Raw genomic sequence first — 25,403 nt, 5'->3', positions numbered from 1 at the left:
CATTATGGCATTGAGGCTTTAACCTTATACTAAACATGCCTTTAAATTAACATAAAGCCGTTCTGTGGTTACATTTCAGTCTCAAAACATGTAGAATATAGATAATTCAAAATAGCCTACTTCTTACCTCAGAACAGCTGTTAGATTAGTTGCTTTCTGGGAGGGAGTTTGGGTGCAGGGGCTCCAGGCTGGGTCAAAGTGTTGGGGTGCAGGAGAGGGTGAGGGATGTGAGCTCTGGGAGGAAGTTTGGTGCAGAGGCTCCAGGCTGGGGCAGAGTATTGGGGTGCAGGAGAGGTTGAGGGGTGTGGGCTCTGGGAGGGATTTTGGTGCAAGAGGGGGCTCCAGGCTGGGGCAGTGTTACGGTGTGAGAGGGGGTGCGAGGTGCAGGCTCCAGCTAGGAGGTCCTTACCACAGGTGGTTCCCGGCCAGCAGCACAGCAGGGCTCAGGCCGGCTGCCTGCCTGTATGCCATAGTCCCATGCTGCTCCCAGAAGTGGCCGGCTGCTGTTACGTCTCTGCGCGCCCCTTGGGGGAGGGGGACAGCATGTCTTCGTGCACTGCCCATGCCTGCAAACACCACCCCCACAAGCGTTAATGGGAGCCGTGGGGATGATACTGGGGGTGGGGGCAGTGTGCCGACCTGCCTCTCCTTCCCCCCGCCAGGGGTTGCAGAGATGTGCCAGCAGCTGGCCACTTCCAGGAGCAGCGTGGGGCTACAGCATGCAGGCAGCCTGCCTGAGCCCTGCTTCGCTGGGGCCCCGGGCTGCAGCCCCTGTGTTAATCCGGCCCTGTGCCCCCTGGCCAGGCTGGAAGCCGGAGCTGGGCTGTGGTAAGAGGCGCCCAGGGAGCCCGGGCCACTGTGGGGAGCCCTGGACCTTCCACCTGTCCTGGGCAGACCCCTGGGCATGGGCCCTGTGGGCCCATGCGTTAATCTGCCACTGGTTCTGGAACTTGGGCTCTGTAGCTGTTTTGTTATATATTGGCACCAGCAAATATAACCCCACCTAACCTGGCCCACAATATTTCTTGGGGTTTGAAACTATGCAATACGTTTATCCCATGCAAGGTTGGGGTGGTTCTTCCTCCTTTCACATCCAAGCTACCATTTCAGAGAATCCTCGTCAAATGCACATTTGGAAACCTTAAATCAAAGGGTTACTCAAAGTAAACAAACAAGGGCCTGTACTTTGGAACTATCGATCCAGCTTCTCTATACTTGCACAATTCATTAGCAAAAGGATTGCGTGGTACACCAAAATGGCAAAAATCTCTCTCATGATCATCATTGGTCTTCTGGGATCTCTTCTCAGTGGCGAATGTACAGGTTGGTTCATTTTAAACCTAGCAAGTCCTCTGCTTTTTAGTTGCTGTCATAGATCGGATAACATTTCTGTCCTCTGATAAGGAATAAATCATCTACCAGCAACAAAATTAACATAGTAAGACTGCTGAATTGTATCAGTTCTCCATTTAAAAATACGTTTTCTCTTGAGAATAAAAAAATAGGGCTTTTATGGTGATAAAATTAATTGCTGTGTGGCTCTTTATTTTAAGAATGGGACTTTTCTGCTACTTATTTTATGACTATTAATTTCAAGGAATTGCTCTAGATTTAGTCATTTGATATAAATAAAACAATTGGAGGAAAAGATATTTATAAATGAGCGTCTGTGCCTTTTAAGGTGTATTTGAATCCCAGAACAAATTGTCCAATCGACCAATAAATACTTGACAGGGTCTTTGGATTTGCTACTGTGATAACAGTTTAAATGCCAAATTTGGGCTGAATTCAAATGCAATATTTTAAACTAAGATCATGAGCATGCAAGAGAACAGTTTGGCCAAAGAGCAGACATTTCTACTAGAAGTGAGGCTGATGCACCAACTATCACACCCTTTGTTGTCTATCTTTCCTCATGTCCAGGGGCATAATCCTGCATTAAGGAAATCAAAGGCAGTTTTACCATTTACCTCAATGGAAGTAGGACCTACATAGAGAAGTTACCCCGCCCCCAGATGGGGTTTTGAGGTTGTATCCATGTTTGAGCTGTGTTGTAGGGGTGGTGGAAGGGACTATATATTGGTGCAGAGTACTATATTGTTATTTCACTTCAAACCAGACAGCCTCTCCCAGCTCGGAAGATAAAATATTCTTTCCAGTGTGTTTACTCACTGCTTAGAGCTGAGAATCTAAAGCACAGTATCGCGATACTCCTTGAAAGCAAACCATGGCAAAATATTCTTCCCATGCCCCGTGAGGTGTGCCTGCTACAGAATTCTGTGCTAGACCAGGATACTGGAAACCTCATAGACCCAGGCACAGAGAAAGTGTATTTAAATAATGATGCCCCTCTGCCATGTACATTGGCCTACACAAAAGAATAAATGTACACAAATCTGCCATCAGGAATCATTACATTCAAAAACCAGTAGGAGAACACTTCAACCTCTCTGGTCACTCAATAACAGACCTAAAAGTGGCAATTCTTCAACAAAAAACTTCAAAAACAGACTCCAATGTGAAACTGCAGAACTGGAATTAATTTGCAAACTGGACACCATCAGCTTACGCCTGAATAAAGACTGGGAGTGGTTGGGTCATTACAAAACCTAAACCTTATTTCCCCAATACGAATTTCCCCCTACTGTTACTCACACCTTCTTGTCAACTGTCTGAAATGGGCCATTCTCATTACCACTTCAAAAGTTATTTTTCCTCCCTTGGTATCCTGCTGTTAATGGAATTGTCTCATTAGACTGACCTCACACTTTGTAAGACAACTCCCATCCTTCCATGTATTTATACCTGCTCCTGTATTTTCCACTCCATGCATCTGATGAAGTGAGTTTTAGCCCATCAAAGCTTATGCCCAAATAAATTTGTTAGTCTCTAAGGCGCCACAAGGACTCCTCGTTGCTTTAGTCTCTCCACTGACTCTTAGATTCGCCTGCTTAGCTATTGGCAGTTGCCTCCAGCCAGAGATTTCCTTGGGGATGGAATAAAATAAAATGCTATTCCCCAAGTGAGCCTGTAGCCTGTTGTCCAGGGTTTTGTTTTTAAAGCATTCTGCAGCATCAGGACATGCCTGCATTAGCTGGAATGGCAGAACGGCAGTAACTGGAGTGAGAGGGGTGCTTTGCCCTGTATTTTAATTATCATCTGTATATGGTGCACATAGATTAATTGGAACAGGTCCCTGCTGTATTCCTATTGGCTAGAAGTGTCCAGGAAGAGATACAAGGTGAAAATGTTGCAAATGATGTCCTAGTTTTTGTGTAATTAGTCTGGAGACTAAATGTGGAAAAAAGCAGCAGAGTTGCCAAAGGAAGCAGGGTGAAAGGCTGCTCAGACTATCTGTTTTGTCTTTGAGCCCATAGAGCTGAACATGTCTTGGACTGCACCCTTTGCACAGCTCAAATGCAAAATGGCAGGCCCCAGAGGCACAGTCACCACCAAAAGGGGCGGATTGTTTGCACAGAGTAAGATGGCAGAACCATCTTTACTCATATTGATGCCGCTCTGGGCGATCTGTTGACAGTGATCGCTAGGGCTGGCCGGGGGGCGGGGGGGAGAAGTGGGGCAATTTGCCCCAGGCCCCGGGTCCTTCAGGAGCCCCCACAAGAATATAGTATTCTATAGTATTGCAACTTTTTTTTATGGAAGGGGTCCCCAAAATTGCTTTGCCCCAGGCCTCCTGAATCCTCTGGGTGGCCCTGGTGATTGCGTTTGCATTTTATGTGTGAACCAGTCAATGGTCAAAACTTCAAGGAAGAGGAGAGAAATCAATTTTGGATCCCTCCCCTAAACACAAACCAAGCTATTGCCATTGTATTTGTATTAATAGTCACAAGTCTCTACCAGACTTGCTTTCCAGGAGAATATACTTGCTTACTGCATTAAGACCTAGGGCAAGGCAGTTCTGTTAAGATCAAGATTTTAATTCTCATAGCTAATTGAAAGCACGTATCAGCACAAGGAATACAGAACTGTAGACTTGTTTTGAAGTCATTTAAACTGTTAGAAAAACAGTTGGCAGTCAGACTAATCACTTGCAGATGGAGCTCCAGCAGAAGGGCCAATTCCTGCCTTCAATTGCAGAGGGTAAGTGAGGATGGTAATTCCAATTAACTCAAATGGAGTCAAAGTATAAATCTGGAATAAGGGCTTTATTGAAGTCCGTGGGAGTTTCTCAATGGCCGTTTAATTAGGCACTAAGTGAGAGCAGAAACTAGCCTTCTAAAAGCAAATAGAGATTCTGTCTGGCTGTTACTAGTCCTCACAAGTTCCCTTTCTAGTCGTCATGATGAGTTTCTTCTCTCTCCCACCAAGTCTCAAGTGCCCAATGAAATGTACTCCCATTCACTCGAAAATTTGTTATAGTATAAACCTTATATGAACAAGAAGCTATACAACATTTCACAAACTTAATGACAAACTTTAACCCCAAGCAGAAGTGACAGCACCATCTAGTGACCATGAGAGGCTTTGATGTCTTTCACTGTAGGCCTGTTAGTCATAAGAAAGGCCTTTGAAAATTTGGCTGACCAAGTAGATGACCAAGAACATTCACCTCAACAAGCATCTTCAGGCTTGGTCTACACAAAGGTTTTGTATTAGCCTAACTATTTTGGTTATGGGTGTGGGTTTTTTACTGATATAGTCATATCATTACAGCTTCTAGCGTGGACAGAGTTATATTACACAGGTACCCTCCGTATACAGGAAAAGGAATATGCTATACTAGAATTTTACTATGTATGTGCAATATGCCCATATCCATGGTGTCTAGGTGGTGAAAACCCAGGAACGGAGAGCACTTTAACATGACAGTTAAAACGTAGAGAGGAATGTACCATCCTGTAACTATGGTCTATGTTTTTTTTTTAATTACAGTTTTTATCAAAAATGAACAAGCAAGCTCAATTTTACGCAGGCAGAAGAGGTACAATTCAAATAGACTGGAAGAGTTTGTTCCAGGGAACCTGGAGAGAGAATGTAAGGAAGAAAAATGCAGTTTTGAAGAAGCGCGAGAAGTCTTTGAAAACACAGAAAAAACAGTGAGTGTTGTTATGGCAGAATGACACTGGCTCCACCATTATGAACCTACTAGGGGAGAGACAGGATGGAGGCAATCATGGAAAAAGCCTCTTTTCCCCAAAGGGTGCAATTCAGCCTGTGTAATAGACCAGCATAGCACCTATGTTCATGTGAGTCTTGCATAAGCACTTATGCCTGTGCTGACCCACTTCATGAAAGGGATTATAATCCTAAAAATTTTCTATTTAGATCTTTTACCTAAAGTTTTTGGGGCTTTACTTCTTGCTAGTTCTGTAATTTAATTTTCAAATTAAATATCAAGATAATTTATTCATTTTATTGTTTGTTTTGTAGATGGAGTTTTGGAAAGGGTATATTGGTAAGAGATTTGCTTCCTCCACATTCCACATACATAAAAACCGTAAGGTCATCCTGTATTCGCTTTCAGTACCCGCCTATAAGTAACAGGAGGTACAGGTATTCATTGAAAGAATATTTCCCATTTAATGGAATACGTTCTACAGTAGAGCTGGTCAAAGTTATTCATGATGAATACTATATCCCCCCAATTTAGTTCTTTTCCCTGTTCTGTTTGCAGATAATTCACAGTGTTGGTTTTTATGAGTCTATTCATTATTTGCATTTGTTCAAAAAGCTTGTGTGAACAAGTTTCACAGTATGAGTTCACCTCAGGGCCGGCGCTTCCATTTAGGTGACCTACACAGTCGCCTAGGGCGCCAGGATTTGGGAGGGCGGCATTTTACCGCTCTCGGTGGCAATTCGGTGGTGGGGGGTCCTTCCGCGCTCCACGTCGGTGGCGGCAATTCTGCAGCGGGTCCTTCACTCGCTCCGGGACCCGCCACTGAAGTGCCCCGAAGACCAGGAGCGTGGAAGGACCCCTGCCTAGGGTGCCAAAAACCCTGGCGCCACTCCTGAGTTCACCTTGACCATTTGCAGTTTGTGATGTGTGATTGGTCGTGTAAACCATGTAGAATGGTTCACCTCCTATGGAAAAATGAAACTTTAAGGTTTGAAAACAAATGGCCAGTAGCAAATGCCCTGTTCACATGCAAATATGGCTCTTCCTATGAATGGCCCCTCTGTAAACATGTGTGTGAGCACATCATGTTTGCTTGGAAATAGTGTATTAAAGAGAGCTATAAATGTAGCCAAAGCAGATAGCTGTTTGGAATTCAAACCAGTGCTCACAAACATTTGTTTTGCATCTCTTGTCCAGCTCTGCTTCACACTTACAGTCTGTCTCTTCAGTCCTTGGTCCCTAACCTCAATTACCCCCCACACCCACACAAAAAAATATATTCAATGAACACTAACCATGTGAAACTAAGGATGTTTCAGCTTCGTAGACTGGCTGGGCACACAAAAGATCGCCACTCTTAAATAACTCACGAGTCAGTCCAGACTATACAATAAAAATGTTACATTTGCCTTTTAAAATTGTCCTTCGAAAAAACAATTGTCATGAAACTGAGATACTGTATTTTGTTTTTCTACATTTGAAACGAACAACCCCCTGCAAAAAAAAAAAATCTTACCGTCTCCTTTATCACTGTGCATGTTTTACTTGTTTAGCTCACAGGCTGCTAGTACCATCATCTGTGCTGCATGAGTGAAATTCACTCCCATGCAGAGGCGCAGCTCAAGACCCATGCACCACTTAAACCCAATTCGAAAGCTTCAGTCATGCCCAGGCCTAATACTCTGCACAGCAGGGAATTTGGCTGTAAGTGGCCATCTTCTGCACTACACAAGCAACCTTTTGGCAGTTTCCAAGGCTTGAGTCCTAATTCTCTGCTGCCCTGTGCTCTGTGTGCAATGCTGAAAGTGGGCAAGTGGCTGTAAAACTCTACCATGCCGTTGAAGTAGAGTTTTACGCTGACTTGCACCAGTATAAGTGGCTGCACAAGCCACTGGGAGACAAAAGAACCAGTCCCGGGCTGCAAGCTGGACATTCTGTAATTTCTTATATTTTGCCTCCTGTTTGCATCGGAACGAGGGGGAAGGAGAGAGAGAATGAAGAAGCATTAACACCTGAATTTGCCGGTGTAACATGAATGCATCAGGGCACTCTTCACTTCTCCTTCCGCTATGGCTCTGCTCTGTCTTTTAAGAATTTATTTCCTTAAGATTCAGCATTACTCATTCAATTGCCAAGTCCCCGGGTTTTATTGCAAATTTTCTGATAATTGATGTTTTTCTTAGAGCTGGATTCACAGGAGAATCTCAACTTTCATTTGTTTTAAGAAGTCTGTTTCTAGCCCTCACAGAAAAGGAGAAAAGCTTGAGCTCTTAAGTTCAGGGTCTTATGGTAAGGGCTCAAAAACAGGTGGCCATGCCACAGTCTTCTTCAGGGAAGGATGAGAACTTAAAAAAAACCCCTAATTTGGAGACAGCTGGCTCTGCATGTTCCCAAGGAAATCCACCTCCTAGCTCCAGTTTTTAAGCTAGATGAGACACAGGACCAGACTCTGATCTCACACTAGTGAGAATTAGGCAGAGCACAACTGACGTCAGGGGAACTAACACACCAAAAGACAGTAGAGAGGTCAGGTTTGAGGCCATAATCAGGCCTTTGTGCATAACGCAGCTGCAGAGGTCACCATGGGATTTCTGCTCTGTCAATTTGTTATGTAATTATTTTCCAGAATTTAACTTTTCCCTTAAAAAGAAGTTTTCAGGTCCAAGCTTAACTTAACATTTTTTATCCTGAGCCTGGTAGGGTGGAGTAACATTCACTGTTGAGTAGCAAAAGTGAGGAATACTCTTGTCTGCTAATTGATTGATCTTGTTTTCATTTCCAAGATGGAGACCAGTGCAATCCAAATCCATGTAAAAATGGAGCCCGTTGCGCAGATGATGTTGGTTCCTACGTGTGTTGGTGCCTGGCAGGGTATGAAGGAAGGAACTGTGAGCTAGGTATGTACCAAGGGGGCAGGTTCTTTGCTACCCTGCATCATGTATAGTCACTTAGACCTGGGCAAAGTGGATGTGAATAACCTCCATTCTCATTGGAATCCATAGAGGAAATGCTACCCTCCCAACCCCCGCTAGTAAGGATTGGTTATTTAGCTCATGCTAAAGCAACTTCTACTTCTCGCTATGTTGTTCCCTGGTTCAAACCTTGGTGTTAGTCAAGGTGGCAGTCATCACATATTATAAATGAGAATCAGATTCACAGCCTGCTCAGTAATGCCATGTGTGCCAATGCAAATATTTAATCAGGAACCTCCTTTCTCTCCCTATTACAAGCCCTTCCTGTATGGATTATATTAGTCAGGGCTATTTAACTCCATGGGTGAAATCCTGAGCCTAATGAAGAGAATACAAGATTTTTTTCATTGACTTTAATGGGGCCAGGATTTCACCCCAGGGTTCCATTCAACTTCCTGAGGAGATAGAGAGGAATGGGGCCTGATCCAAAATCCACAGAAATCAAATTGGAGTTTTTCCATTGACTTCAGCGGGAGCAGGATCAGAGCTATGGTGCTGGGGGGTTGAGTATTGCCCAACAGTTTCAATCACAGCACACAGGGCCCTGTTTGACAATGAGCAATGATCAACTACACACATCCACCATATGATTCCAAAGACAAATAAAATGCAAATACTCTCCTGAAGGGCTCAGGAGATTATGAAAATAGAATCACTAAAGGTTTAAGGAGCTAAGATCTCTGTCTCATTGTTCCTGTTCAGCCTCTGATCTAGTAGATTCGGTGTAATGAACGAACACTGAGCAGAGATTCTCTTTCTACTTGTGTTTTTACTCTGGCAGGGAAGAGGTGCGGGTCTAGAAGGGTGTTTTAAATTTGCAGCAAATATAACATGGTCTCAAGCCACTGCAGTCTTCTTGTGGATGGCAGACTGGGACTAAAATAGCAATAGAAATGAAAAGACTTTATAAAAATAGTAAACGATCACGTAAGCATGACAACTGAAATGGATGTGTCCTTGAGGAGTGGGAGGGAAGTTTATCTACAATGAAGTTATTTGAGAACTCACTGAGAATTACAAGCAAGTCTATTGACTAGTCACTTTCGACACTGGGAAGATGAGATTCCCAAAAGACAGAGAAAAGCAAAGGGGAGCATGCATCAAAAATGTTCACAACAAAATGTGACCGTAACGTGAATGCCCCTGGGTTGGTCATCAGCAGTGGGGATTGAACTTGGGACCTCTGGAGCTTAATGCATGAGCATCTACTGACTGAGCTAAAAGATTCAACTCTCTTAGCTATCTCTGTAGCAGGCTCATCTATCGCCACTTGGCCAAGCCTCCACTAGAGGGGAAACAGAACGTCACATCAAGTTGTCATGTCCTACATACTCCCCCAGCTGGGGAAGCGTATCTTGAGCTCCAGAGGCTTCCCAGTTCAATTTCCTATCCAGGCCACGACCGTAACACTGACACCCCTAGTGTGGTGTCAGTGGCTGAAGCTGGGGGCTGAGTCTTTTTGCTTAGACAGCAGAGATGCGTGCAACAAGATCCACTGCCATGGACCCAAAGGCATCAGCATTACACAAGGCTCCATTATAAACTCCAAGCTCAGTTTCATCAAGAGCTGGGCTCAGGCTTGTGAGCTGTTCATGTTGATCAGGGAGGATTTATGGTTTGTGTCATGGAAAATCTGTTATGATACAAAACCTGGCAGTTTAAACTGACTTTTGCTTAGAGTTTCTGGGTTCACACCAATCTGAAATCAGAGGTCTATCCCAAGGTTTACACTGCACCCTTCGACCTGGCATCTGGTCACCTGAATCCAAACTGAAGACAGAGGGGGAGGAGGAGTGTGGTGGGGAATCCATGTGATATTGTACAAATATTTGTACAAATCCTTGCAAGCAGCTCTGCCAAATCCCAGAGAGCTCTGAAACGCTGAGTGGCCTCAATCTCTCGGAAGTCATTGGTGTCAGAACCGGTGCTGTTGTCGTCCACAAGGAGGCTGCCCTAGCGGACTCTGCTCCTGCTCCATACTGAAAAACAGGTCTCTGAAACCAGTCTCCTTGATAGCTTGCCAGGAGGCTAGGCAGTGCAGGGCAGGCCTTAGGTCCAGTAGGTCAGCAATGAGACCGGAGTCCACCAGCCAAAACACTCTCCAGCAGAGAGAGAAATGAGGGGACCCACAGATGCTGCCACTTCCCCATGACTTTCCACAATACATTTTCCCACTAGTTTTATCCAGTTCTAGCTCAGACATTTGCCATTTTGGGGAGATTGGCTTTAACTCGGGGTAGTCAACAGGTGGACTGCTGGCCAAATCCGGACTGCCAGATGCTATTGAACTGACCCTGAAATCTTTTTATTTACTTATTTATTATTATTATTATTTGTATTATTTTTTCTGGGGTCTGGACCTTGACTAAACCTTGCCCAAGAAATTTGGACCTTGAGAAAAAATAATTGCCCCTGCTTTAACCTCTTGGTCTCACATAAGCTGTCTATGTATTCCTTGGAGAAGTGCATGGGTTAGATATGCTTGTTGAGATTTTCAAAGCAGACAAAGGAATTTTGCCATGCTTTCAGATTAAATGGATTTCGTAACTCCGGTTCCCTTAATACACACCAGGCATAAATTTCGGACTGTAGCGTATCCTAATCAGTGCTTCCATCAGAATAAGGGAGGATGCAAATTTGCTTCTGCCATGCAACAGTTTGGGTTGTTAATATGCTGGAGTCTAAAGGCCTGATCTTAAGAAGGGTTAACCACCCATTATTCCCAGACTAGGTCCTAAGCAAACAGCTCAGTGACCTGCTCCTTAATCTATGTCATCTTCAGCTTTGCATTTATTGCACTTTTAAAGTGTCTTATGGGTTTGGTTTAATTTCTTTCAGATTCAACCTGTGCTACTAAGAATGGAGGATGCAAGCATTTTTGCACCAATGACCCACCCCGCAAAGTTGTTTGCTCCTGTGCACCTGGCTATAAACTGAATGGAGATGGAAAATCCTGTGATCCTGCAGGTCAAGTTCTAAAATGATTTAAAGATTGGGATGAGATTTCAAAAGCTTCCTAGAGTATTTAGGCACACAATGTCATTGAAATTAATGGGACAAGTGCATCTATATCCCCTTGGTGGCTTTGGAACTCTCAGTCTGGTTGTTTCATAAAGCATGTTATGAAGTGTGTAGTATGGCAGATTAGCAATAGCCGTGGACATTTTGTGGCAGGTAAGAGCCATGTGTGCAGTTAGTGGCATAAACCTCTTCCCCAAACAAGACAGAGAAAAAATAGGGCCACACTCAGGACACCACTCTACAGAGCAGGAATGGGATGCTTAAGAGTAGGCATTGGGACCACTGCTTGTTTCAGACGGCCATACACTCATCTATAGGTCATGTCTACTTTTCCTCTGCCAATGCACCAGTATGACCCCCTTACAACATTCTCTGCAGGGCCCCCTAACTTTCTAGAGGGAGAAGCCATGTGCCCAGCTGCTCTCGTGCCCACAGGCATGCATGTCATATGAGTTCTTGCAAGCAAGAGCTATGACATTGCTGATCCCATGTTCTTCATATTTGGGATGCTGTGGGCTTTTTGATTACAGGATGGAGAAAGTCTACATCCAGTCAGAATGGGGTACTTCCCATAGATGGTACAGAACACAGCTAGAGCCCCATCTTTGAACATCATGGGGAGTTGTCCTACAAGTTCTTTGAGAAGTCTTCACTGGAGACATGCCAAGCTCATGCTGCTTTTGGGTACTATTTCTATTCCACCACTTGATAGTCAGAAAAAGACATGAAGTTGATGCTAAAATATGCAACCTACATCTACTATTAAGGAGGTAAAAAAAAATCTTTAAAAGGAAATACATGGATTTTCACGGTTGCAACTTTAGAAGGAAGCTTAACTTTCAAAATCATCATGAAACAACTTTATCTTGTTATGTCTCCCAAATTTGACATATTACTAGACTGTGATATAAAATAAGTGAGAAGTAAGTGGCCATTGAAAAGAACAGTTAACTCCGTTTGCAATGGGGTCGTAGTCATGTTGGGCACAAGCTATTAGAGAGACAAGCTGGGTGAGGTCATATCTTTTATTGGAACAAGTTCTGCTAGTGAAAGAAACAAGCTTTCGAGCTACACAGAGCTAAAGAAGAGCTCTATGTGGCTCGAAAGCTTGTCTCTTCACCAACAGAACTTGGTGTAGTAAAAGATATGATCTCTCATAAAGAAAGTGAGATGTGGCCATTGAAAATAACAGTTAACTATCTCCATTTAAAGTGCTTAGAAATGCCAACTTGTTTTTCAAAACTCTAAAATGCGTTTACTAATCTATCAACAGCTTTTTAATAGTCTTCTCACCTCCATCGGTTGTAAAATATTTACATATGCATGTATAATTTCAATGCTCTTCTAGCTCAGACACATGCTGTATTTATACTGCACTGTAGTTAGTTGCTATAGAAATGTCAGTTATAATAAGCAAGCGCAGTGGGAGAAATCTCTCTCTTTACATGCGCAACAGAGAGAGTTGATTTTCTTGGTTTCTAATTCCGATGTTCCGAACCACCCAGTAGGCTTTCCCAAACTCCTCTATATGTTTTTAAGTGTTTGATTTATTGCAACATGCCTACCATGAATCTCTTAGGCACATGTAGAGCCATCATTCTGGTAAGCAAGCTGAACATCACAGAAAATAATAAGCTTCCTTCCTGTGCATCACTACCAGTGATAGAGGTTTTGCTGAACAAAATCAGCCATTTCCCTGTGGCCCTACTGTTTTCAAGCTGATTTGCACAGGTATAACCGATAGGAACTTTGCTAAAAGAAATCTGACTCCGATGCAAACGATGGACTAGAACCTGTAACTGGGAATTATGTGGGTTGTTTGGTACAGTGGAAGACAAGAAGTGAAGAGCAAACAGGAGCGAGAAGTAGTAAGCAATTACTTTTATCATGAAAGTAACCAGGTTTGACTGATACAAACAAAGAACGGATCTGTTGGGTCAGAAATGTCTCATTTGTGTTACTACTTTACTGAGTAGAACCAGATGTTGAGCAAGAGTCCAACATCAGCTGGTTTGAAGAGATCTGGCACCATAGGGCACAATTAATCTCCCTTCCCCTCATCTCCTAAGGCTCTCAAGCTTATTCAGAATGTGGAGATCATCTCCAGAGATAGGTTATCCCCTAGTCATTTCCCCTCCTCTTTGAGATCCCCCAACATCTCTTTGGCAGCAACAATTGCTTGGAGTCAGGACTCCTGGCAGTTGGCTGGTAAGCCAGGTAGAGTATAAGCTGCCATTGGTACAGGAAAAACAGAGTTGGAAGGGGGAGCAGGCAGAACCAGCTAGACATAGAAGATGCAGAGTGGTGATTTCCAGGAAGCATAGTTGCATGTGGCCACCACCACGGGTTGGTGGCATAAGTGAAATGCTTGTAGGCTTCCTGTTCACAGAATGGTCCACAGTCTCTGAATGAGGCAGGGCTCATTGGAAAGCTTTGTAGCAGGTAGGATTGTCAGGTGTTTGGTTTTCGACCGGAACGCCCGGTCGAAAAAGGACCCTGGTGGCTTTGGTCAGCACCGCTGACCAGGCCTTTAAAAGTCCAGTCGGTTGCAGTGGGGCTAAGGCAGACTTCCTGCCTGCCATGGCTCCACGCAGCTCCTGGAAGCAGCCGCATGTTCCCCCTCTGGCTCCTATGTGTAGGGGCAACCAAGGGGTTCTGCACACTGCCCCTCCCCAAGCCCTGGCTCTGCAGCTCACATTGGCCAGGAACCGTGGCCAATGGGAAATGCAAGGGTGGCGCGCCTGCAGACAGGGCAGTGCGGAGATCCACCTGGCGGTGCCTCCGCATAGGAGCCAGAGTGGGGACATGCGGCTGCTTCTGAGAGCTGCTTGAGGTAAACTCCACCCAGAGCCTGCACCCCTGCCCCATGCCCCAACCCTCTGCCTCAGCCCTGATTCCCCTCCGGCCTCCGACCCTTCAATATGAGCTCAGAGCCCCCTCCTGTACTCCAAACCCCTCATCCTCACCCCTAAGCCCACCCCGTCCCAGCCCTGAATCCCCTCCTGTCCTCCAACCCCCTTGGCCCCATTCCAGAGCACTCTCCTATACTCCAAACTCTTCATCCCCAGCACCACCCAGAGCCAACCCCCTAGCCCAGAGCCCTCTCACACCCCCCACAGCCCAACCCCGTCCCAGCCCAGAGCCCCACCCCCCACACTCTGAAACTCTTAGCCCCAGCCTGAAGCCCCCTCCCACACCCTGAACCCCACATTTCTGGCCCCACCCCATGACATCCTTTCCATGCAAAACAACTCCAAGCCCCTAGAAGTCTCCTAATAAAACTGCCGGTTAGGTGACAAGGACTTTACAACAGAGTTATGTCATGTGAAGCCCCAGTTCAGCCAGATACTTTAGCACATGCTAACTTTAACCATGCAAGTAGACCCCTTGGGTCAATGGAAGTATTCTGATGCTTAAAGTTAGGCATATGCCAGTACCATGCTGAATAAATGCCTGAGTTAATCACATCCCCATGTGCACATACACAAAGGTTTATGTTTGTTTTTCCATTTTAAAGTCCTCAAAATTGATTTCTAAAACCTGGTAAAGCTTTGTGCTTGCACTACCAAAGGCATATTGCTTGGCGCTCCTATTTCTGACCTCCGGATGGAGTTTATTGTTGTGTTTATTTGACTATGAGAGCTACTTACATCACTATAAATTAATTCAAACATAAACATGAACCACTTAAATCAGCCCACTCCCCTGGAGCTCCTTTATCATCCTGCCGATGAGATGCATGAAACATTTAGCTCCAGTTTTGCCACTTCATTTGTAATAACACTTATTATGATGCATGGCCGGCTGAAGTGCTATCTTATGAATCTATGGATTCTTCTCACAGTGCCATTTCCATGTGGGAGGATTACAGCTCCCGAAGCCAAAAGCAAGTACACCCGAGCCATGAACACCTTTGACAAGTGGTACTACAATTCTACCAATGATCACGACGAAGAAACAGACAATACCACTCAAATCACACCCATCATTAAGCAAGTGACCCGAGTCGTCGGTGGAGTGGAAAGCAGGAAAGGTGAAGTTCCTTGGCAGGTACTGGATGTTCTGTTCCTGTTTGTTATCCCGCTAAACTTGATTGCTCTCATGTCATTTTGTACACAGAAGAATTTCTTCTATATGCTTTTTGAAGCCAGTGTCACACACTTAAAATCTCAGAGTCTTTTGGCCCATGTACTTTATCTATGCTGTAGCAACATCACTTTGCCCAGTTCAGGGCCACATTAGCAACTTGCTAGGAGACAGAGTGACTGCATCTTTGTCCAAATGGGACAATCCAACCAGTTTTGGCTGCTGGCAGAATAATATATGAGCGTGCCAAGCACTTCACTGTAAGCAGCCGAAGGGGAAGACTTCTCTGATCAAGCAAAACATAGGGGGACATGTTGACATTTTGGGGCACAACTTCACAATGAAGAAGAGACAGAGCCATGTTTTAATACTTTAGACTAAACCATGCACTGCTTTTCATGATATTGTCATGGAATGAATCAGAATTTACAATTTAAGGTTCTGATCCTGCAGTTTGAGCCACGTGGGCAGATCCCTGCACCCAGGCAGAAACCCACTGACTTGAGCGGGCTCCAGAAGGGTCTGCCAGCACTTGCAAGATTGGGTCTTAGATTTGGTTCAGAGACTTCATTTTGCCTGGCGAGTGCCATGCACACATATAAATAATTGCTATGTTCTTTACTCACCCTCTCTTACCATGGAACTTATCTATGAGAGCACAGATTGGGCCAGATCCTCAGCGGGTGTAAGTCAGTGTACTTCCACGTTCTTCAATGAAGCTATGATAATTTACATCAACAGACAAACTGGTCCTATATATATTTGAAGGAGTCTCATCTACTCCATCTGCTTATTCCTCACCAGAAGTCACAAACAGATATTGTGACTGATGGGTTGGATCACAGAAACCCCCTGGGGGCTGCCAACTGATGTGCCAACACTACTTCTGCCCCTGCTTTCCCTGTCAGCTCGGGACCCCAGCACCCTGTCTTGTTGAGCCAGACACGCCCATCTGCTCCATCCCGACCCAGGGTCTGAACCATATGCCCCAAAGCTGAAGACTTAACTGAAAGCCACTTAAGAAGTGTTCCTGTCTTTAACACTCAGATGCCCAACTCCCAATGGGGTCCAAACCCCAAATAAATCTGTTTTACCCTGTATAAAGCTTATGCAGGGTAAACTCATAAATTGTTTGCCCTCTATAACACTGAGAGAGAGAGAGAGAGAGAGAGATGCACAGCTGTTTGCTCCCCACCAGGTATTAATACTGACTCTGGGTTAATTAATAAGTAAAAAGTTAAATATTAAATACAGAAAATAAGATTTAAGTGGTTCCAAGTAGTGACAGACAGAACAAAGTGAATTACCAAGCAAAATAAAATAAAACACACAAGTCTAAGCCTAGTACAGTAATAAAACTGAATACAGATAAAATCCACCTTCAGAGATGTTTCAGTAAGTTTCTTTCACAAACTGGATGCCTTCCTAGTCTGGGCACAATCCTTTCCCCGGTACAGCCCTTGTTTCAACTCAGGTGGTAGCTAGAGGATTCCTCATTATGGCCACCCAATTTGTTCTGTTCCTCCTACTTATCTTCTTTTGCATAAGGCAGGAATCCTTTGTTCCTCTGGGTTCCCACCCCTCCTTCTCAATGGAAAAACACCAGGTTAAAGATGGATTCCAGTTCAGGTGACATGATCACATGTCACTGTAAAACCCCAAGCCTTCATTCCTCCCAGCCTGACTCACAGGAAGACTTGCCTGCCAACAGAGCCATCCACAGCCAATTGTCCTTGTTGACGGGAGCCATCAGGATTCCAAACCACCATTAATGGCCCACACTTCGCATAATTACAATAGGCCCTCAGAATTATAGTTCATATTTCTAGTTTCAGATACAAGAGTAATACATTTATACAAATAGGATGACCACACTCAGTAGATTATAAGCTTTGTAATGATACATTACAAAAGACCTTTTGCATGAAGCACATTCCAGCTACATTATATTCACACTCATCAGCATACTTTCATAAAATCATGTAGAGTGCAACATTACAACCATCTCCATCCAAACCAACAGGGATGTAATAAAAGAGAAATATTGTGACGTCTGGACCAGGGAAATGCAAATAAAACACCCACCAACTGCTATGTAAACAGTTGTTAAAACAAGGAGCAACAGAAGAGAGGTGCAGAAGAAACTGTTACTAAATGGAACCTTTTCCAAAGTCTTCCACAGTATCCTGGCTTTGAGGAGGTTGATGTATCCAGCAATGGCTGAGAGAGCTAAACAGTGAAATAACAAAATCAGTATGAGGTACAATCTTTTGATATCTTGAGCCCCGGCACCACTGGTAATGGGGATTCCAAGACCAATTAATAGATGCTGCACAAAACAGGATACAAAATCTTCACTTGGACAGATCAAGTGAAGGTATTTTAATCCTGTCTCAAATACAGGAAGAATGATATTCTTAAGCAGGTATTTCTAGGAAGCCGGGTAGCGAAAAAGAGAGCTCAGTAAGAGGCAGAGACAGCTTTGCTGAAGAAGCTGAGACATGAAGGGGGGTTAAGTTAGAAGGTTAGCAGCAGGCAGAAGTGACCATTTGCCTTACCTCTTAAGGATGACAGCAAAACAGTTGTGTTTATGTGAGCATAGATGGTCAGAAAAAAGCTGACACTAGGTTCTTCATTGGAATCCAAAACTGACAGACGTCATGGCCCCAAATTCAACATCTAAAATCAACAGTTAGGTCTCCAGGAATGACAACGCTTGCAGTCTTGCTTTGACTACCAGCCCAGAGATGCTCAAAGTCCTAGATTCTCCAGCTCCATATGTTACACAGTGATGATACACCATTACACAATGATTCATCTCAGTGACATAAAATCATACGCAGGAGACAACATGGTAGGATACACATTTTAAAAGAGTTAGGGGGGAACCACACAGGACTGGAAAAACTCCTTCAAATTCTGACGTTTATCCAAATCTAGAGAGGCCTTTACCAAGCCATGCAACTCTCCTGCTACCCTAAACATGGATGCCTCCCTGTTCCCAGTTTTATCACCATCATGTGGGGAAGTAGCTAGTAGACCTGCTACCCTGGAAGAGCTGGCAATGGTCAGAAGGTCTGCTACCTCCTGCAATGTGTTTCTGAGTGGTCTGGTACTCCGTTTGAGTTCTTTACAAGCTATCTTCCCCTTCTGTGTCCCCTTTCCATTCACTCCTTGGGGCATTCTTCCCCTTCTGTGTCCCCTTTCCATTCACTCCTTGGGGCATTCTTCCCCTTCTGTGTCCCCTTTCCATTCACTCCTTTGGGCATTCTTCCCCATCCTCTCAAGTGTGGAGACCTATTTTTCTTCGCCTTTGCCTCTCTCCTGCACCTCTTTCTCCCCCCTGCCCCTCAAAGCTTTCTCTGGTCCATATTATCTTCTTTCCAGCACCCCGCCACATTTCTGTGTAGAGTTCTTGTTGACGGACGGTTTCCAAAGAGTGAGCAAATCACTCCGTGCAGTAAGATAACTGGAGACCACAAGAAAGGCGACCCTCCTGGCAGCTGAAAGAGAAGCTCTAGTGGCTGCAATGGATAACTTCAGGCAGAAAACTCCACACCTGGGCCGGTCTACTTGAGACAGACAAGGACATGGGGAAAAAGTAGCCCAGAACTACTAACAACATGCACCACTACACCAGCTCTGGGCAAGAATTTTATGGTGCTGTAACTTCTGTGATGAACTGGCACAAACAGCCTGATTAACGTTAGAGAAGGCCTTTAACGTCACTTGAAATCTAAGACATTGCTAATGGACGTGGGCCCAAGACAGAATTCAGACCTTCATCTAAAATTTCTCAGATCTTGGGGACAGTTGGATGTGTAGATCAGTTTGGGTCACATCTCAAATCAGTAGCAAATACTTTTTTAAAATTATGTTCATACTTTTGCAGCCTGATATTTAAGTAGCTGGTTTAGTGTTGTAATTTTCAATCTATAGCTGCCCTCCAGTGGCCAGGTACCTTCGAGTCTACAATTGACTTAGAGATGTCTCTTGCCAAACTAAAACATGGTTGGAATTAACAGGGACATTTATCTTTCATCTGTACAAACAGATACTGTGCTTTATTAACAAAGACTTGCGAGATACAAAGTATTGATCTTTAATTGCAGAGCAGCTCCTGTTTGGGGCAAACCTCTTGTAGTATGTAGGCTTATTTCTCTCAGTTATAAGTATTGATCTCTCATACTTAAAATTCTGCTTCTCAGGGCTAAAGAGGCAGCAGGTACACTTACTGGAGGAAGCTGATCTCTAGTAGCAATCGTGTGGTCTTTAAGGAACAATGTAGTTGGGAAATCCCGCTTCTAAATTAATTGTGCCTAATAAGTTTGCATATTTAATTTGAAATTAAGTTTTGGAATGTAGAACATGTAGGCCTGGCTACCCCTGGAGCAGCATCTAGCTGCCTTAATATAGCACAGGATCTGGTCCATTGCCACTGTTCTCACTGGTGTCCAATATAACCTGTTCAGGAGTCTGTCTGGAATGACCGTGAGGGGAGTTGAACTTCACGTTGTGTCAGATTGGTTTCCCCTTGTCATGACCTAGCCAGAGGAGGGATGGGAGATGGTCTTTTGCCATTGGTAAGGTTGTCCTGTGAATTGTGGTCAAACCAGCAGGACTGGACAGGAATACCTCAAGAGGGGAGGAAGGATGCTTCTCTGAAGAATTGCTTTTGAGCATGAGGGAAAGTGGGTGGCTGCCTTCACAATGTCAGTTTTGCATGTACCATTTAGCAGTGGCTGTTCCTCACCCTTTGTCCGCTCCCTTAATATACCTATGATGTTTGATTTCTCTTCCTTACTGGTTTGTGTGGTATGCAAGGCTTGGATTTCTCTTTCCGTAGGTTCGTTTGGAGAATAGTAATGAAGTAGGATTCTGTGGGGGGTCTATTGTCAATGAAAAATGGATCGTAACAGCTGCGCACTGCATTGAGCCTGGCGCACAGGTTACTGTCGTGGCAGGTAAGCAAAAGGAAGTCTGAATGCATTAGTGGATATTCAGTTAGGCATGCTAAATAAAATTGGCGCTATCCAGTTTATGAACATGTTTATCATGGCAAAGCTTCCCCTAGACCTGTGACTGGCATCCATATTCCAGCAGGGTTTTTTATGTTGATGGGACAACATGGTTTTGGGCAGGTAGGGAACAAGAGTTGTGTTACAGCCTCATAGCCACGTTATCCCACTCCAGCTGTACGTACAAACTGTATTAGAACATGGATGCCTGTCTCCAGGCCAGACAACTGTGCCATGGTATTGCTAGAGTTGTAATGTAACAGGCTTTAAGGTGTCCACTGACTATCGAAAACAAAGATGTAGGGCCAGGTCCTTAGCTAGCATACATCAACTGACTTCAATGGAGCTACACCAGTTTACGCCAGCTGAAAATCTGGCCCATAGTAAATTAGAAGAGGAAAGCTCAGGTGACTTTAGTGTTGCCTCCAGGATCATGGCTCCCAACAACTAGGGCCTAAAAGGTGTCTCACTTTAGTGAAACAAAAATCCATAAAACCACCCCTCAGAATATGACAAGGAGCATTCTCCCCTTAGGAGCCTTAGCTGACACAAAACATGAAATAACTTACAAATAGAGCCCTGCATGGATACAAAATCTGTATGCATATCCTATCCACAAAAATGCTCTGCGGATATCCACGTTTGTGGCTATAAAGTGGATATCCGCAGATTTGCAGGGCTTTATTTATAATAGCATCTCTGGCTTTGCCTAATATGGGACTGTCGGTGGCGGTGTGCCGCACAGCTCCAAATACAATGACCAACTAGTATCTTGCCAGTGGCTAAAAACTGCATTTCTGCTTTCATTGTTGTCAGGCCTTAAGCTTTCATCAAAATAACTGTTCATCCCAAACATCACACAGATCTGAAAGTTAATTGAGTGATCAATGATCCAGATGATCCTGCAGCAGAAGCAGAAATGGATCCTGTAAAGACTGAAATTCTGTAGAAAGTAGAAATTATGGACTGACATAGAAAACTGAACTTGTATGTGAGGAACTGTGAGGTGTAGACAGGCTCTAGGAAACCAAATCTGACACACCCACAAAATGACTTCACTGCATCTTTTCCAATGCTATTCCCCCCCTCAACCCGCTGTCCCCATCCCTGCCAGCTACTCAGCTTTTATTCATTGCCTATGGGAAACCTGAAGATAATTCAAAGCAGGGCCCCATAACTACGGCAAGGGATTTGGCAAGGGTAAGATGGTGATTGTTCACAGTGGCATAAGTCAGTTTCCTCACATTGTTTATGAAGTGTCTATTTCATATTATAACTGCTGAGCACATGGGACATAAATCTAGTTAGTAGCAGCTGCCAATAACAACAGGTTCAACTAAAACGTGCAACACACCCAGAATAAAAGTTAGGTGATCTGGGTATATTTATAACTGTCACTTAATTTGGAGCAACTCAGACATTAAGAGTGGGATTGCCAAAAAGGCTTAAGAAACTAGGGAGCACAAGTCCCATCAATGAGAATGGCTCAAGGCACTTCCTGGATTTTGATCCTCCACTTACTTTTGCACCCTTGGCCCTTGATTCTGCCTGGGTGTGCCCCGGGACTGATTTCAGCAGAGCTCCATGCCAGTGTGGGGTGCACCTGCACAGGATCCGGGTCCAGAGAAGGTTGAGTGCCACATTTGCTACCATTTACTTTCAACCAGTTTTGCCTCCATGAAAGTTCACAAGGGTGATAGAGCATATCTGTTAAACTGCGAGGATACAACTTCCACTCTTTATACAGTGGAAACAGTTTCACGTTAGAAGGGCCCATTTTTTGCTTGGAGATGGGTCTGTTTCTGGGTTTGCATTTTGTTGCAAGTTCATCCAGTTCTAGTTTCATCAGAAATGTTTCACACCCTCCGATTGGGATAGAAGGATGATTGTCCAGGAGCACAGCTGGGTTTTACTGGAGTGGATTTTATTGACGGGCACCAAGTAAAGAGGAAAAAAAATCTGGGGGTTGCAGGTTTTCACAGTGACTTTGGAGTATATGCCAAACATCGGGCACCTTGCACTTTCCCCTCCATCCATGCCAAACACCTAGCTTTAATTATAGCACAATAGCGCCCCCCCGAAATATTTAGCAAACAAAAATAAAGCCGTTAAAATTACCCCCCCACCCCCACAAATTCCACATACAGCGTATGTTCAGCCTCTCCTGCAACAATTATGCAGCAATATCAATAAGAAAAACCAATAGGAAAAAAAAACCCTTAAAGTCTCCCCCATATGTATCTTATTTTTACAGCTTAGTAATGTCATCTGAAATGAAATTCCTACTCCCTCATTTATATCTCATATCCTAATGCACTGAACACACACACACACACACACACACCCACACTCACTCTTTCTCTCTCTGAGCATGTCTCAGAAGCAATGTAGTGAGCAAAGCTGCACAGTAGCCCTGGTCAGACAATAACATTAAGAAGAACACAGCAAGCTAGCCAATGGTATGACCTCAGGCTCTCTCGTGGCACGTTCAGCAGGCAGCCAATAAACCAATAAACAGAAGCAAGCACTGCGAATGCAACCGACAGAATAGCTCAGATTCTAGAGACTGCAGCAAAGCTGCAGGAAGATTGAGGCAGAGGCTAAACATGCCTGTCTCACTTTGGGCCACAAAAAAGAGAAGTGAGTTGCTTGTGACAAGCTATTGATCAGGTCTCAGGATCCCCCTCCATCCCACCCTAGTTACCTGCAGATTTAGGATATTGGTCACAGTGGGGAGGAGAGCGATTCTGCTTCTGGTTTCCTTGCAGAGCTAGTTAGCAAGCTGCCTGGGCAGGTAGATTTTCCTTTGGGTAGGAAAGGACTTCTCTGCCTGCAGCCAGATAAATCTTAATGCAGTGCAGCCTCAAAACACCTGAAGTCTTGACAACTTCCCCGTTTTTTGTCTAGAAAAATCTTTTAAGGAAGGGAATAGCCTGCCAAAAAATCAGCTGCAATAGCCCTAAACAGCAAACCGCCTGCAGCTGATTTTTATCCTCAGCAGAGGAAAGGGTAGGATGCTGGGGGAGGGGGCTCTGCAGGAGCTGGGAAAGATTGGCTTTGGAACAGAGACTTTGTAGGCCACAACTACCTGCATCTAACTCTATGAGGGGTGCAGTCTTTCTGGCAAAGATACAGAATGTTTGCTGGTTGCTGTGGTTCTGGAGTATTGTTTGCTAATAAGGGGTCTGTTTTAAAATATATTCTTGGTTCTGGAGACTTTGTAATATCTAAGGACAATGCTCCCCCTTACAACGCTGCAAAGAGTCGCCAAACTTCTGTTATCCCAACCACTACAAAACTCTGATCGCCACCCCTTATTTTCCAACAGGCCAGGGTTAGTCCTAACTGGTTTGGGGGCAGGGTTTGTGTGTGTGTGTGTGTTTTTAACACAGTACTGTTGGATCTTTAGCTGGGCAGCCACCGTCTCTGGTCCGATACATCATGTAGCGTGGTGAGCTAAACTTGATGTATTTGTAACCCACTTGTGTATGTGTGTTGCAGGTTCCCCTCTGTGCTGATCCACAAAGGATCTGAGTTGTTAGAGCCCTCAGCTATGGAGCATTATCTCAGCCCATAGCAGCTCATTGCAGTCCCTGGTCTGTCACCTCAAGAGGGTGGTCATTGCATCAAGCACCTCCAGAGCTAAAAGTATGAGATGCTGCAGCTTGAAGAAAAGAGCCAAGCAGGGCTGGCTCCAGGCCACAGTGCGCCAAGCGCGTGCTTGGGGCAGCATGCCACGGGGGGCGCTCTGCCGGTTGCTGGGAGGATGGCAGGCGGCTCCGGTGGACCTGTCGCAGGCGTGGCTGCGGATGATCCGCTGGTCCTGCGGCTCCGGTGGACCTCCCGTAGACATGCCTGCGGCACCTCCACCAGAGCGGCGGGACCAGCGGACCCTCCACAGGCACGCCTGCGGGAGGTCCACCGGAGCCGCGGGACCGGCGAGTGGGAGAGAGCCCCCCACAGCGTGCCGCTGTGCTTGGGGCGGCGAAATTGCTAGAGCTGGCCCTGGAGCCAAGGCTCTGGATTTGGGGACTGTACCAATTCATCGCCTCCCTGGATCAGCACAGAAGGGAGCCTATAGCACACACTCAGTGGGTTACGTTTGCACCATAAGGGACATAACTCATAACCTGCTCCGGCAGCATGGGACTCTATCACATAGCATAAGGAAACTACTTATGAACTATCACTGCTATTTGGTTTCCGACTTCTTCTAGGGCAGACACTAGGGAATCTGATCCTGCTTCCACTGAAGTCGCTTTCAAAAGGGGACAGGATCAGATCCTAGATGAGGAGATGACCACACACTTTGGCCTCAGTTCTGCAGTTGGCAAGTTTTTGCCAACCTCTCCCTTCGCAGGATCAGGGCATTAGTCAAATCTGTTAATAGACTGCAGTGACACAAACACATAGCAGCAAATAGCTTATACAGTAACAGGCACAGTGAACCTTGTCTCATCCTACAGACGGCACACCTAATATCTCCTCGTAGTGCCGTGCACTATCAGCACTGGATCTGAGCCAATTCCCAGTGTGGGATTTGAACTTATGACATTTTGGCTCCCAGCTGAGCCTTAGTGACACTAAAAGTATCAGTTGTATGTGTAGTTACTGACCTTGATATTGTATTTAGCCACCCACAGGTTGCTTGTAATTGTAAAAAGCACAACATTTATTTCACCAGGGGAACACAACACGGAAGTCAAGGAAGGTACTGAGCAGTATCGCCAAGTGGTGAACATCCTTCCTCACCCCACCTATAACGCCAGCCAAAACAAGCACCACAATGACATAGCACTGCTAGAGCTTGGGACCCCACTGGAGTTCAACAGCTACGTCACCCCTATTTGCATTGCCGGCAGGGAATTCACCAACAGCCTCCTCAAGCATGGAACTGGCACCGTGAGTGGCTGGGGGAGCCAGCTGTTCCGGGGACGGGTGGCCACAGTCCTCCAGGTTCTGAAAGTCCCATTTGTTGACCGTGCAACGTGCCTCAGAAGCAGCACATTTTCTATCTTACAGAATATGTTCTGCGCGGGTTACCATTCAGAGGCTAAAGATACATGTGAAGGGGACAGCGGGGGCCCTCACACCACAGAAATAGAAGGTACCTGGTTTCTAACTGGAATAACCAGCTGGGGGGAAGAGTGTGCACTGGAGGGCAAATATGGTATCTACACCAGAGTATCAAAGTATGTCAAGTGGATAAGAGATAGAACAAGTCGTTAA

General features: G+C 45.0%; 1 protein-coding gene across 1 annotated transcript; it reads left to right on the top strand.

Annotated features, from left to right (window-relative positions):
- The first annotated feature begins 1,256 nt into the window (after positions 1–1,256).
- F9 (coagulation factor IX) lies at positions 1,257–25,403 on the top strand. The gene is made up of 8 exons (XM_030574231.1): positions 1,257–1,323; positions 4,894–5,057; positions 5,392–5,416; positions 7,861–7,974; positions 10,888–11,016; positions 14,915–15,120; positions 20,003–20,120; positions 24,859–25,403. The coding sequence occupies exons 1-8, from the start codon at positions 1,257–1,259 to the stop codon at positions 25,401–25,403; spliced, it is 1,368 nt and encodes a 455-aa protein (XP_030430091.1).

Source organism: Gopherus evgoodei, chromosome 9 (assembly GCF_007399415.2).
Source record: "Gopherus evgoodei ecotype Sinaloan lineage chromosome 9, rGopEvg1_v1.p, whole genome shotgun sequence".
Taxonomy (NCBI): domain Eukaryota; kingdom Metazoa; phylum Chordata; order Testudines; family Testudinidae; genus Gopherus; species Gopherus evgoodei.
Note: the sequence above shows the minus strand (reverse complement) of the source record. Positions and strands in the feature narration are given on the sequence as shown.

What these genes read in the sequence shown, in the direction of transcription:
- F9 (XM_030574231.1), top strand. Translation starts at nt 1,257, where the DNA reads ATGGCAAAAATCTCTCTCATGATCATCATTGGTCTTCTGGGATCTCTT. An exon ending in AAGGTGAAGTTCCTTGGCAG is followed by an intron (nt 15,121 to 20,002) that starts GTACTGGATGTT and finishes CTCTTTCCGTAG; the next exon opens with GTTCGTTTGGAGAATAGTAA. An exon ending in ACAGGTTACTGTCGTGGCAG is followed by an intron (nt 20,121 to 24,858) that starts GTAAGCAAAAGG and finishes TTATTTCACCAG; the next exon opens with GGGAACACAACACGGAAGTC.